This window comes from Clupea harengus, chromosome 22 (assembly GCF_900700415.2).
Source record: "Clupea harengus chromosome 22, Ch_v2.0.2, whole genome shotgun sequence".
NCBI classification, from domain to species: domain Eukaryota; kingdom Metazoa; phylum Chordata; class Actinopteri; order Clupeiformes; family Clupeidae; genus Clupea; species Clupea harengus.
This window is the reverse complement of record NC_045173.1, coordinates 6035528-6049383: the sequence shown is the minus strand read 5'-3', so window position 1 is coordinate 6049383 and position 13856 is coordinate 6035528. Positions and strand designations below refer to the sequence as shown.

At 48.6% G+C, this 13856-nt stretch overlaps 1 protein-coding gene across 4 annotated transcripts in view; it reads left to right on the top strand.

Moving 5' to 3' along the window:
- znf827 (zinc finger protein 827) overlaps nucleotides 1-13856 on the top strand; it is a 48173-nt gene that overhangs the window by 14101 nt on the left and 20216 nt on the right. For 3 of the 4 annotated variants that reach the window (XM_031559243.2, XM_031559241.2, XM_031559244.2), the window contains exons 3-5: nucleotides 1785-1957; nucleotides 2677-3175; nucleotides 9470-9697. In XM_031559243.2, coding sequence (XP_031415103.1) covers nucleotides 1785-1957; nucleotides 2677-3175; nucleotides 9470-9697 — 900 coding nt within the window. The remainder of the gene's footprint in view (nucleotides 1-1784; nucleotides 1958-2676; nucleotides 3176-9469; nucleotides 9698-13856) is intronic. The other variant, XM_031559242.2, reaches the window with a different exon arrangement.

Here is a 13856-nt window from a genome sequence, read left to right as displayed (position 1 = left end):
CAGTGGGTCTGGAGAGTGAAATTCATCAGTAGTTTGTGTTTTGCAGAACCCCCTCTGAATGTCACAGGCCACACAGCTGGAGCCACACACATACTTCAGTGGTGGATGCCAAACAGTGCACACTACCATAGAAGAATAATAATAATAATAGATAGAAGTTGAAAGAATCGCTCATTTCACACATTGAGAAACTGACTGTTATTGAAACTGTTATTTGAAACTGAAAAATGGTCAAATGTGGAAAAAAATAGTAGCCGAGAGAGGTGTGCCATGCCTTCCTGCAGGGCTGTGTGTGTGTGTGTGTGTGTGTGTGTGTGTGTGTGTGTGTGTGTGTGTGTGTGTGTGTGTGTGTGTGTGTGTGTGTGTGTGTGTGTGTGTGTGTGTGTGTGCGGCTGAAACAGACCCCGCAGCCCCGCTCTGAGTTGGCCCCGCAGCCTGGGAAAGGTCTGGAGGCCCAGCGGGTGGGGGTCTGAGGGGCCGGCCCGCTCCCCAGACACACACGGCTGTGTGTTTCCCCCTCGGACACGCAGGCCTGGTGCGGACCATGTGCTCCTCACTGCTGGAGCAGGAGCCCGGCTCAGCAGAATCCGCCAGAATTGAGGTCACATTCTGAGCCCAGTGGGCCCAGTAGAGTCTCCACTCAGCATTATATCAGGCAGCGATGAGTACTGGACTGGTGCAGCAACAAAGGAGAGGCCAGGCAAATCTTTAAGCCACACTTGGCTGCAGTCTTTGTCTGCATTATTACAAAATGACTAGGTTTAATGCAACATCGTCCTCCCATTTCATCACGTGTGTAAAGTGTGATTTGAGGATTTCTTTTGGGGGTTTTTTGCACCCTAGTAGCCAAAATCCGCATAGGTTTGAAAGTTTCTATTCAGTAGCTTTATTGGAAAGGATCACAGTTGTCATTTCTAATCCTGGAGATTAATTTTGTGTTTATGAGTTGGTTGGTGATACTGTTAGGAAACGACCAACTGTTCCTAAAATCTCATTTATATCACTCAGTGTGCTTTTGCTGGAGCGTAATGAGGAGCGCACCACCGTAACCTGCTCATACCTCACGTCCTTTTTTCTGCCCACCAGCAAAGACCTTCACATTTCCCTCCCATTTCCACCCGCCATCTCCTCATGGAGGAGAGGTTGGGCCACAGATGGTGGTTTTATTGTTGCAAATAGGCAGTCTCGAAGTTTTACACCCCGGGTCAATGAATGCCTGAGCGCGGTAATTTCACCAAACACTGATTACCAGATGTTTTTCAGCCGACAAGACTGGAATACTTATGAAGCCATCCCTGACAGTCGCCTCGTAGAATCTGTAATGCAATCATGCCAGCTCCTAATCAGACCAATTAAGCCCTAATGGACACAGGATATGGAGCCAACAACAATAATGGGCTCACTAAAACATCCTTCAGTTTGGGGCTCTTTCGGCAGAGGCCATCTTTGGGCATTGATTGGGGTAATGAAGTGTTTTGACAACAGTTTCATTTCTGAAGCCAAAAGACAGAGATATGGACACACTGAAAGACATGTAGATATATGGAGACATGGAGAGTGTTCTTAATAGTCAGAGACCTTTTGGAGTTTGATTGGTGAAGTGTGGTGGGACAAGACCCTAAGTTCATGTTTGTGATTTTAAAGGAACTTGCGCACATGCTAACATACTTGTACTCCCAGTGCTGAAATGTTGTTCATGCTGATGAACAGTGAAAGTAAGTGTGCCCTAGTGTGCCCTCAGGTGAGGTACTTGTTCTAACTGAACCTTTCCTTCCTCTTCTCAGGGTCCCCAGAGGAGGGAGCGAAGCCATTTCAGTGCCCGGTGTGTGGCCTGGTCATCAAGCGCAAGAGCTACTGGAAGAGACACATGGTGATCCACACCGGCTTAAAAAGCCACCAGTGTCCCCTCTGTCCCTTCCGCTGTGCTCGTAAAGACAATCTCAAGTCCCACATGAAGGTGAGCAGATGGGCTAGGGGCTACCTGCGTCGGCTAGGGGCTACCTGCGTCGGCTGGGGACAGACACATTCAGTGTCAGCGAACGGTCTGTTGTTGAAGGGTCAGTTCAGGCAGTGTTACCACAAGGTGTCTGTTATGGTCTTCTCTGAAACCCCTTTCACCAGCAGACTAGTGGGCACACAGCTGATGGTCTAAACCTCAGTTTTGGAATATAAGGATGCCATTACTCTGCCAAGAACTGAAATGGGAAACGGCCTCTAAATAACCAAAATGACATTTGAATTAATGTTGTTTTAATATAGTATTATAACATGGTCAATTGCCCTTTCCCCATTGTAACGCATTGAGTACTACCATGGCATTTTGGCTGCAATCCATTGCTCTGAAATCCACTTATATTGTACAGATTTTACTACCTTTATTTTTGGCTTTTCTATTGCACTTTGAAGGCTCTTCGTATTAAAAACCACCAAGGTTAAGGCTGCTTTGTGTTGCCTGTGATGCCCATTGATGTGGTAACTTAATGTTTACCCTGTGTCACAGCCTTCAGTGCAGTTAATGTCTTTACAGAGCAAAGCTCTTCAATTGATTGAATGAAGCAAATTATTTTATTATTTTATTATTGCAGTCCTACCCAAGTTATCATCTCATTTTGACATGTTGTAAACCACTGGATGAACGATGAATTATAAAAGTGATCGTGTACTCTCGCCCAACTGCAGGTGCACCAACACCAGGATCGAGGGGAGACGTTCCAGTGTGACCTCTGTCCGTTCACCTCCTCCCGTCATTTCAGCCTGAAGCTTCACATGCGCTGCCACCAACACTTCCCCCGGTCTGACCTCAAGGTCAAAGAGGAGCCCGTCACCGACAACGAGGAAGGCGAAGGCTCATTGCTAGGCGATGCCGGCGGTTCCGGGGACATTGCGATGACTGAAGACGCCGAGGCGTCCCCCTCGCCTCTTTCCCAGATGGACGGCCGTCTCCGGGCGTCTCCCGGCGAGAGCTCCAACCACATCCACATCAAAGAGGAGCCACAGGAGCGTGACGTGTCGGTGCTGTCTCCGTTCAGCCTGTGCCGGGAGCGGCCTGCCAGCAGCACCAGCTCCCTGGAGCTCCCCAGGCTCAAGGCCAGTCCCAGCGGCCCCAGCGCTGCCTCCCTCTTCAGCCCCGACATCACCACTAAAACAGCCACGGACCTGCTCATGAAGCTCTCAGGTAAGGACACGGGCTCAGACTTCTTCAGGCGCTTTAGATCTTCTTCTCCTAAACCACTGGACAGATTACATTACCTTGCATTTGGTAGTAAGCTTTAACCAGGTATATCACTAACATGAAAACAGAGCTGATGCCAAAATGACAAGGGCAGATGCAGCCGAGCACATTCTTCAGGTATGGACGGGGTGTTGTCAAGTGGTGTCCCTCACACTTAACTTTGCTCAGCGTGCGCCCACACTTCGCCTCGGCGCTGACTCGAAGCGGAGATTGATGTGAGGAGGTCAGCCGAGGGGTCGGCCCATAAGGTCTCAGCTAGGGCCGCCTGCTCCCCTTCACTTAATGCAGAGTAATTAGATTGAGATCTCTGAGCGCTTAAAAAAAAGAGCCGGGAACATTAGATTAATTAAAAATTCATGCATAATTCATAATTAAAAAGGAATCTGTAATTGGGAATGATTAGCGCCCTCAGCTCCAGCCCCGTGACCCCGGCAGCGCTGGCAGCGCCGGGAGGGCCCCTGCTCCGGTGAACTCCCCTCGGGCGCAGCTTCGGCTCCGCACGGGGTGGGAGGGGGGGTGGCTGCTCCTCTGCTCTCCAGGGCCGAGCACCACGCCGCTCCCAGACTTCCAATCAAGTCACCCAACTCCCAGCGGACCACAGAGGATCCTCGACAATGTCAGCTCAGTGTCGAAAGACACGCGGCACAGTTTGCAAGGGAAAGTGTCATTACACAGCGTGTCATTCTGAAGGAGAAGGAAGAGAGGTTTGAGACTTGTCACGTGGAACCATGGGAAGGGATCTTTTTTTTTTTTTCTTCTTTTATGTTTTTTATAAAAAGGGGGTTTCGGGTTTATCGAAAAAGGGGAGCAGGATTCTTGTGATGAGTATAACTGTGTTTCATAGCTGAAGTACTTCTGACTGGCTCATTGTTGGACTCAAAGCTGGGCTGTAGCTAGAGTATAGGTTAGGATGCCAGGCAAGTATGAGCATGTAATATAGTTCGGAGAACAAGAGAATGTGTCTGTGTACCAAGATAGTAGGAGGATATTCTGTTTGGAGAGGGATGGCCAGTATGTCTGAGAGGAGAGAGAGGAAGACAGCACCTCAAAGTCAGTGTCTGTGTAGAGGGACTTAAAGCAGTTTCTCTACCTAGATAGCAGTGTGTCGTGGAGCTTGTAGTCATGGTCTTGTTCTGTAGAACAATAGAGTGTGGCGGACAGAAAGAGCTGCTGTGCTGAGGTGTGGTGAGGAGGAGGAGGAGGAGACGAGGCTCTGGGGACCGTGTGTTTTAAGAATGCGGTGCCACGCGCCGAAGAGGAGCCTGCGCGCTCCTGTGGTTTCACACCGCTGCCACTCGCCCCAAGAGAGACGGATAAAAAAGAGATGGAGGGTGTGTGGAAAACAGAAAGAGAGCGAGAGAGAGAGTACTGTATCCAGTAAGAACTGCACACATCCCACAAAGAGATAAACAAATGAAAGAAAAGAAAAAAAAGATCTAACCAATGAACTTTCCCTGACCTCTGATACAGTAGACCATAACAGATTTCTTTTTTTCAGAGTGGAGGGTCATGGTTGTGTCTCTCTTGCTTTGATTGAGCTGCTTGCTGACACAAGCCTGAGCTCTGTCCAGTTTGATCCTCGGTGCTGATTTTGGGAAGATGAAAGCGGCGAGCCCGAGTGGCTTTGAAAAGTGCAGCGAAGTGGCATGCGTGCCCGCTGGAGCTGATTTTATAATGATACCCTGCGCTCGGAGCAGCCACCTGTGGCGCGCACGGGTCCGCTGCCATGCCCGACCCCACCGACCACACCGGAATTGGCAAATGGGAGCTTGCAGGCGGTGTTGCAGCTCTCAGCGTGGTGTGTGTGTGTGTGCGTGTGCGTGTGTGTGTGTGTGTGTGTGTGTGTGTGTGTGTGTGTGTGTGTGCTCTCTAGCACTGAATGGGGTACTGCTGCACCGTGACTGGCAGGTGGTTTATATTTGTGACGGGCCACATATGACAGCAACACAAAGGTCATAAGCTAAATGCTAATGAAGCAGCGCTTCACTGTACTGAATGACTGAAAGAGCCGAGTGAAGTGAGGAGCGTCTCTCCGGTGTAATGTACCAAGAATGCTTAATGTTTCAAAATATGTGTAGTCATTCAGAGCCCCCCTGCCTAATAGAGTGTATAAGCACGGGCTAAACAGATGCTGGATGAGGATGTGAGGCTGGGCTGGCCAGGCTGATGGGCTGATGGGCTGTGTGTGGTGGCGGTGGCGGCGGCCACAGGGCCTGTAGCGGCGTGCCGGGTCCCTGGTCAGCAGAGAGAGCAGGCAGAGCTGACAGAGGCGACAGGGCTAATGAAGCCGTCTGATGGAGCCCCAGCCAGAGGTGAGCACAGGAGCAGACAAGCAGCCTCCTGGCACTCACACCAGAGAGAGAGAGAGAGAGGGGGAGTGAGTGAGAGAGAGAGAGAGAGAGCGGGGAAGAGAGGGAGAGTGGGAGGGCGAGAGGAAGAATAAAAAGAGAGTCAAAGCTGGGTGACAGCAGCAGGCCCTCGGGGGAAATGAAGGTGGGCAGTGCAATTGATGTAACACTGACCAGCTGCTCTACTGTCTCTCTCAGCGGCGCTGCTGTGTACAGCTGGATAACTCTGACAATGAGTTCATAATAAAGGTATAGGGAGACCAGTTAAGAGGAGTCCCAGCAGCCAGTCAGCTCCCCCAGTCTCTGTCATGTGTCACTGCAGGGGAGCTGAGGATCCTCAACTCATAGGCTCAGCATTGAGATGCCAGTTTGGGATGCAGGCTTGAAGTCGCTGAGATATGCTCACGGAATAATGTGAACTCAAATTGAATCGGACATATGACTGTGCAGGAGTAGAGTTATCATGTGAATTAATGGAGAATGGGACCATGCTTGGATTTGGATGCTTTCGAGCCCGTCCTGCTTAATACATAGCCTTCCAAAAAAAAAAAAACAGCCTGCTGGATTAGGATGATAAATAATTCAGTGCTCACTGTAACATGAATTCGGATGGAAATTCACACTATTTTTAGCCACCATCAGAAAGGTCGCAGGAGCACCGTGACTTTGTGTCTGTACGCCTGCTTGTCCCCACTAAGAAATGTTCTCTAGCGTGTCTTTAAAGAGAGGTGAGGCAAAGGAGTGTGTGTGTGTGTGTGCATGTGTTTGTGTGTGTGTGTGTGCCCCTGTCTGCTCATGGAGCAGTCTGGACACTGTCCTTAATTAGTGGCCAGCTCAGGTGCTGACCGCCGGTGTACTTAGCACGGCCGTTGGCACCTGACAGCGTGGCATTTCCACCGGTGCCACCCCGCTCACCGCTCTACAGCCTGTGCCCACCTGAAGGTCACCAGTCAGCAGCTCATGGGCATCCCCCCTCAGACCGTGGCGCGCGCGGTGGGCAGCAGCCAGTGGCCATCCCAGCGCTCCCCGTGCTCCTGCTCCAGGCAGCCTTCATCATTAATCAGGGCTGAGTCACCCAGCGCAGGTTGATGACAAGCAGTGGAGACTGCTGGGTAATGGCTGAGAGGGAAGATGGCCAATGAGATCTCTGGCCTGACCGAAGAGGTGGAGTCATCGGTCAGTGCTGTAGAGGCACGAGGCCTGATGCTGCACGTTTAGGGGGGAGATGGATGGGTAGTGCATGTGAAAGAGGGTGATAGAGAGAGAGAGAGAGAGAGAGAGAGGGAAGAGAAATAAGCTTGTGCTTTCTCCCGCCTTCTCCTGGCATTGCTGGGATGAGGCTCCTTGTCTTGCTATTAATTATTCAGAGAAGCCTGATTAGATATGGCCCACTTCTACAACAGATCACATGAAGGAGGAGGTCTGCCTCGCTCTCACACTCACCCAGACCCAGAGAGGGCATAAACACACACACACACACACACACACACTGTAGGTGAAACCGGGGTTGCTACATTAGTTTAATTAAATCAGTCTCATAAAATTTAATAATCATTAAATTTAGTATTTAATATTTTATAATTAAATTACTAAAACAATGAAAAGCTCTAGTTGTACCACTATGCTACAGTCTAAGTATGGTATCACAATACTATAGTACTACAATATCACTACAAAGTCTATAACACTTCATGAAACAACCAGAGAAGTGAAGGCATTTGAAGTACTTGATTGGCGGAAAATGGCTTTCAGTGGAATATTGGAACAACAACAGACAAGACAATTGTTTAAGTCTAAATAAACAATTTATTGAAGGTAACAAACAGTAATTAATGGCTAATACTAATCATATAAACAACTGAGTATAACCATGAAACAAGGCACAAAGTGGAGTTGGGAATACAGAGGAGGGGGCATAAGATCCTCCTCGTCTCTGTGTGTGTGTGTGTATGTGGTGTGTGTGTGTGTGTGTGCGTGTGCAGGTATGCGCGGTTACGCGCTAACTGGAGAAAGAGGGAGAGGCTATGCGCAAGCGCACAGGCGATAGATAGTATATGCGTGAATGAATATAGTGCGCAGGGCATCACCTAGATTGGGGGTGATCAGCGGATGCGAATGCAGATCCGAGGCCAGCTTTGCCTGTTTTAGGCGCCAGTTTAAGTTGGAGGATGGGCACAAATGCAATGAGTAGACAATGGATTCTTATCTCGAGGGTAGAATCCAGGCTATAGGCCTTTAACGCAATACAAAATGTATAAGCAGCACTTAAATCGCGATGTGTACGTGTATACGTTCAGATGGTGATTGAGGGAGTTAGAGAGAGAGATGGTGCATGCACGTTCTAACAAAATAGCAAAGTAAAAGAAAGCAAGATAATGTCACGGTTACAAACCGTGCAAACTGTGAATTACAAAGTGCGCATTTAAATCATAAATGAAATAAAACAAGGATACTTTCACACAGATATTAACACACATATAAGACTAATCTCTGCCCAGATGTCAGCCTTACTTGATTAACGCTCTTGCCAAGCGTTAAACGGTGTATTACGGAATTCCAACTGAACAGCGCGGGACGCAGGTTCGGGGGGAGATGTCCGTGTCCTTCCTTAGCTCGTCAGCTGAAAACTCGTGCAGGCCTTGGTGGGCATCAGACGGTCTTGAAGGAGGTAGAAGTTATGTTCGTCGACGTGGAGAAACTAATAAGGGAAGCCGGTCGCCTTATCTTACTCAGAACACTGCTGGGCTGCAGTATAATTTTACCGGTATATCTTAGGCTGCAACTAAACGAGTCAAAGTATTTTCGTAACTTCGGCCAAAAGTTCAATACGGTTCGTTGTTGCGTGGTCCTTTGTTCTTCTTCTGCAGAGAGGGTATCTCTTAAATGAATGGTGTTTACTGTTGTAAACCCACCGCCAGAGAGACAGATATGTGGGTTTTTCGTGGTTTTAAAGGGAAAAATGCGTCACCTTATTTATCACCTTGCGGTGACCAATACCGAGTGAATGAAATGTAGATAAGAAAGTCAAAGTGATAAGAGAATTGTGGGTAATGTAGTCTATGGTAGGACATTCACTTACAACACACACACACACACACACACACACAGACACACACACACACACACTCACACTTACATGCACGTTGTGAAACTGAATGTTACCTTAAGAAGGTACAGCATGATTCTTTTTTTTTTTTTTCACGTTCACTCAACTACTGGTAATGCTGTGGCTTCCTTTAGTGTGTGTGTGTGTGTGTGTGTGATTGTGTGTGTTTGATTGTGTGTGTGTGTGTGTGTGTGTGTGTGTGTGAGATTGTGTGATTGTGTTCTGATGTGAGATGCCCTGCAGACCTGGAAGCACTTGTCTCTCTCTGCGTCCATCTGTTGTGCTGGCCGGCGGCTCTACCCACTCCCTCAGCCAGCTCTGTGGAGTGCTGGACAGCCAGGCCCTCTCAAGCCAGGCCCCCATAACATGCTTTCAGTGAAACTACCCCCACACTCGTCTCAGGGAAACACAAATCCAAACAGCCTCCAGGGTCAGGAGGAATACTTAGCTTAACTCTCGAGATGTTTGTACTCACAGAATGTACCTCTGCAGTCTGTGCCTGGCATACTGTCTTCGAATCATTGGAAACTGGGACTTCAGCGCAAGCATTTCAACTCCACGCCATCCAATATCAGTCCTACTCCATTACCACTATGTCTCTAGCTATTATGTTTCTGGTCTTTTGTGGGCTGTAAGGAAATGCTGTACTTGAAATAACCATGCACCATATGTTCAATACAGGAAGTATCAATAATCTTGTTCATGATTTCCTCCAGTTTTGGAGGAGAGATGGCACATGGGATCTGGTGTACTAATTGAGAACTGTCTGTGTCCCCCCTAAAGCGGCGAACCAGAAGGAGAGCCTTAAGGGCATGATCCGTGTGAAGGAGGAGCCAGGGGCCGAACCCTCCCAGAGCCCTCGGGCCCCCAGCTTCAGCTTCTGCCAGGAGGGTCCGCTGGGGGGCCTGAAGCCTCGGGAGGAGGGCAGCCCCATGCTCCCCAAGAGCAGCAGTCTGCTGAGCCAGGACATCAACGTCAAAGTGGCCTCTGAACTCCTCATGAAGCTCTCAGGTAAGACCAGGGAGTCATGTGAGAGATGGAATAAGATCACCTAATGTGTGTGTGTGTGTGTGTGTGTGTGTGTGTGCGTCTGCGTGTGTGAATTAGAGAAGGGGAACGCTCTCTTGTTGGCATCTTCTGTTCTGTGAGTATCTGAGTGTCCAGTTGAGCCTGTGAACCAGAGTGGCTGGTGCTCACGTGTGCTGGGGGGTCAGCATCAGGACTCTGTCTGTCTGTCTGTCTGTGTCTGTCTGTCTGTCTGTCTGTCCGATAGCATCTACTCCTCTAGTCTCATTTTCCTCAACTTCCTTTTCTCTCCTGTTTTCATAGAAGTGCAGAGGAAATTGATGATCTGTACATTTCTTTCTCTTTCTTTCCCTCTCTCTCCCTCTCCCCAACTCCCCTTCCTTCACTTTCTGACCCTCATCCCTTTCTCCTTTCCCACCTCTTTCTCCATCAGTCACTCCCAAGTTTTCGGCCGACAGTTGAGGGTCAATTCCTTTTCATGTTGCTCAGTCGATATCTCTTTCATCCTGTGCGGTCCCCTGCCAAAACAAACCAATCGATTGGCTTTTGGGTCCACTGGCCAGCCACAGATTGAGCCACTGGCGCGATCTTTATGTGAACTCTGTGGAGACTGAGCTGTTTTAAAAGAGCTGCTCTCTGAGAAGCAGAAAACCACACAGCTCTCCCTGCTGTTCCCTCCTCACCACTGCAGTCAATACGCACGGACTGTAACTCACATGAGGAGACACACACACACACACACACACACACACACACACGTACACACACATACAGACTCGAGAAGCAACCAGCGTGGAGAACTTCAGACATGGTCTCTGTGCTGGTGTGGTGTGGTGTGGTGTGTGTGTGCGTCCGTGTGTGTGTGTGTGTGTGATGGAGGGGAGGAGAGATGTTCACTCAGCAGCAGTACTCGGAGGTTGGGGAGTAGGATGTAGTGGACAGGAGAGGCGAGTTGTAGTGGGTTATATGATTCACCCCATGAACCGTGTGTGTGTGTCTGTGTGCAGTGTGACACACACCTCACACCAGCTGCTATTGTTTCTGTTAGCTGTTGGTGTACAGTATGAGTCACACACAAAGATACACACACACACACACACACACACACACACACTCTCTCTCTCTCTCTCTCTCTCTCTCTCTCTCTCTCTCTCTATTACTGTTTAGTATGAGTCACAATCTGCCAGCTCTACTTTTAACACATGTGCTGCCCAACTGCCTAGCCTCGGGGTCATGTTTCCTCAGGGTGTGTGTGTGTGTGTGTGTGTATTTTCACATGTGCATGTTCATGCTTTAGAGATGCACAGAAAGGAACCAGGATGAGGGCGTGTGTGTGTGTGTGTGTGTGCGCGCGCACATTTTCTGGTGGGTAAATGTGTGATTCTGAGGAAACAAGTGAGAGATGAGTGGAGTCACACCGACAAGATTTTTTTTTTCTCCCCTCTCTCTCAATCTCTCTCTCTCTCTCTCTCCCCCTCTCTCTCTCTCTCTCTCTCTCTCTCTCTCTCTCTCTCTCTCTCTCTCTCTGCCTCTCCCCCTCTCTTCATCTCCCACTCAGCCCACCCCTCCATCCCTCCCGGCTGGCTGTTCAGAGACGCCACCACTTACCCCGCGCTGCTCTTCTGCTGGGGGCTGGTTCACACCACAGCCCTACCGCTCGCCCACCCTCATAATACAGCCCCCACCCGCAGGTCAACCCAGATTGCCATGGAAACACAATTGTCAAACGTGTGTGTGTGTGTGTGTGTGTGTGTGTGTGTGTGTGTGTGTGTGTGTGTGTGTGTTTGCGCGCCAGTGTGTGCATGTACCATATGGACCTACACCCTATCAGTCTTCAGTTGTCCCCTTTTTTAAATGGCAAATCACCATTTCCCCAGTGTTTGCCTTTGAAATTTTACTTTAAAGGTGATTTGATAAGCACTGTAATCTTCTGAAAAGCTATCATATGTGAATATGTAAAGCGTATTCATATTCATTATTTATCATATATCTGTAATATTTACATATTTACCTAAAAATGAAGCTGGGAGAAAAAGATCCTTGGTCTTCACCGACAATCCTCAACCAATGGAATGGCACTTCACACATCTACCTTGGACTGCTGACTTGGTATTTGCCATGTAACCGGCCACTGCTGACCTCACTGTCTCCTAACATAACCAACCAGTTGAGATGTTGCATCAGGAGTTAAAACTGGGTCATCCTTATTTCTGGTCATTTTAGACTATTTATATCCGCGCTGGCGTTTTCCTAAGAGGCCCCAGTGTGTCAGCTCTACATCTGTCTGCTGGGTGCTGTGTGCATCCTGGGGCTAATTACAGACCGACACAGAGCCCCACGATGCAGGTGGCACCTGGCCCACAGCAGATGGGCCCTGGGGTGCGGCTGCATCAGAGGACCCACATAGGTGTGGTGGTGGAGCTGTGCAAGGGGGGTTCGTTTAAGCACCAGTCTCCCAAAGATGCTCCAAGCCAAAGAGATAGCTCCCTCTCTAAACTGGTCCAGCCTGGTTCCTGCCAAGATAACTTAATAGTCCTCCTTGAATCAGTTATCTACATTAGGCTTAAGACATTTTTTTGTGTTGATGTTGTATAAAAAAGTGGTGTGGGTGTGTATATGAGAGAGAGAGTGTGTGTGTGTGTGTGTGTGTGTGTTTGGCACCACATGCAGTCTCACATACACAGAGAGTTGCTGTGCTCTCATTCTGCCTGTAGTTGCTCTGCTGTTCTCAGGTAGGCTGTGTTGGGCTGTTGTTAGTGTTGCATCATGATGTACTGAATTATTAAAAGGCCCGTGGCTGGCTGGTCTGGGATCAGTGCAGTCAGGTCGCTGCGTGGCTCAAACCCTTTGAAGCATGTGAACTCTTCACCCGGAGTCTAACCCGGCCATCTTTCCCAGCCTGCTGCAGGGAGACGGGCACTGTGGAATGACAACTTCCCTCCTGTTCTCCCCCCCCTCTCCCTCCCCCTCAGTCTCTCTCGCCCGCGCTCCCACCACCTCTTACTACTCACTCGACTGCAGTCTCTCTCCTTCCTCAGCCTCTGTCTGTCTCTTCCTTTATTTTCCCTGTGGTCCTTCATTCTTTCAGCCATTCCTCTCTTCCTTTCTTTTTTCACTATGCCCCCCCCACCCCCTCCTCCCCCCCTTTGTCTGGGCCCTCCTCCTCTGTTCTAGATTCTTGCTCTGCTGCTACTGTACATCAAAGCGCGCTTGTGACGGCAGGGTTTTGCATGTGCTGAATGGCTGATGATGTGTAGCTTTAGGCGCTTGTGCAAGCAGCATTGCAGCTGAATTGTCTTGTAACCCTTGTGAGAGCCTGTGGTCATTAATTCGCCATCTGTACTCTGAGCGTTTTGGCCCATTCTGTTGGGCAGGAAAGGCCCAACTGTAAAATGTTGTCTTACAAATACAGAATAGAGAACTCATCATTTTTGTTTGTTCTGTGTGTATGTGTAGATGTGAGTGAGTGTGAGATTAGTTTGATTCACTGGCAACTAAAAGAGCTGACCAAGAGATATTTTGTGAACAAGTACTGGATTTTCACTTTACTGATTTTACTCTTATTTTAATTGATATTCTTAATTTATTTTTATAACAAGAATGAGTCAAGTAGTCTTTTTTTACCTTCTCCTTAATAGTAGTAGTAGTATTAGTAGTCAGGCTAGTAGTAGCAGTAGCAGTAGTAGTATTAGTAGTCAGGGTAGTAGTAGCAGTCTGAAACAAAACAACAGGAAATGAGGGCATCAAACAGCAGCTTATATATCATCACTCCAACCCAGTGTGGCTTTCCTAATGGACACAGCTCCTCCCCGTGAAAGAAACTGGTAGTAAACAAACACGTAGAAACATATTGCTTTTGAAACGGCATGCCTGAGCGCTCACATTTAGTAAGTACCCAAGACATGTAAACAGGGAGAGCACAGAACTCTCATGAAACATGTAAACGAGCCCAGTGCCATGTACAATACATTGTTTTGACTTCTCATGTTTAATGTGATTTAAATACAACTCGTTTCAGTCCAGGAAGGGGCTTGTTTTTGTGTGAGATGTGGCTAGTGTGTGTGACCTGAACCTACTCCTGAAGTGCATAACACACAAACCTGAAAAGGAAAGGAGCATCAGGGTATCTGTTTAAAGGAGAAAC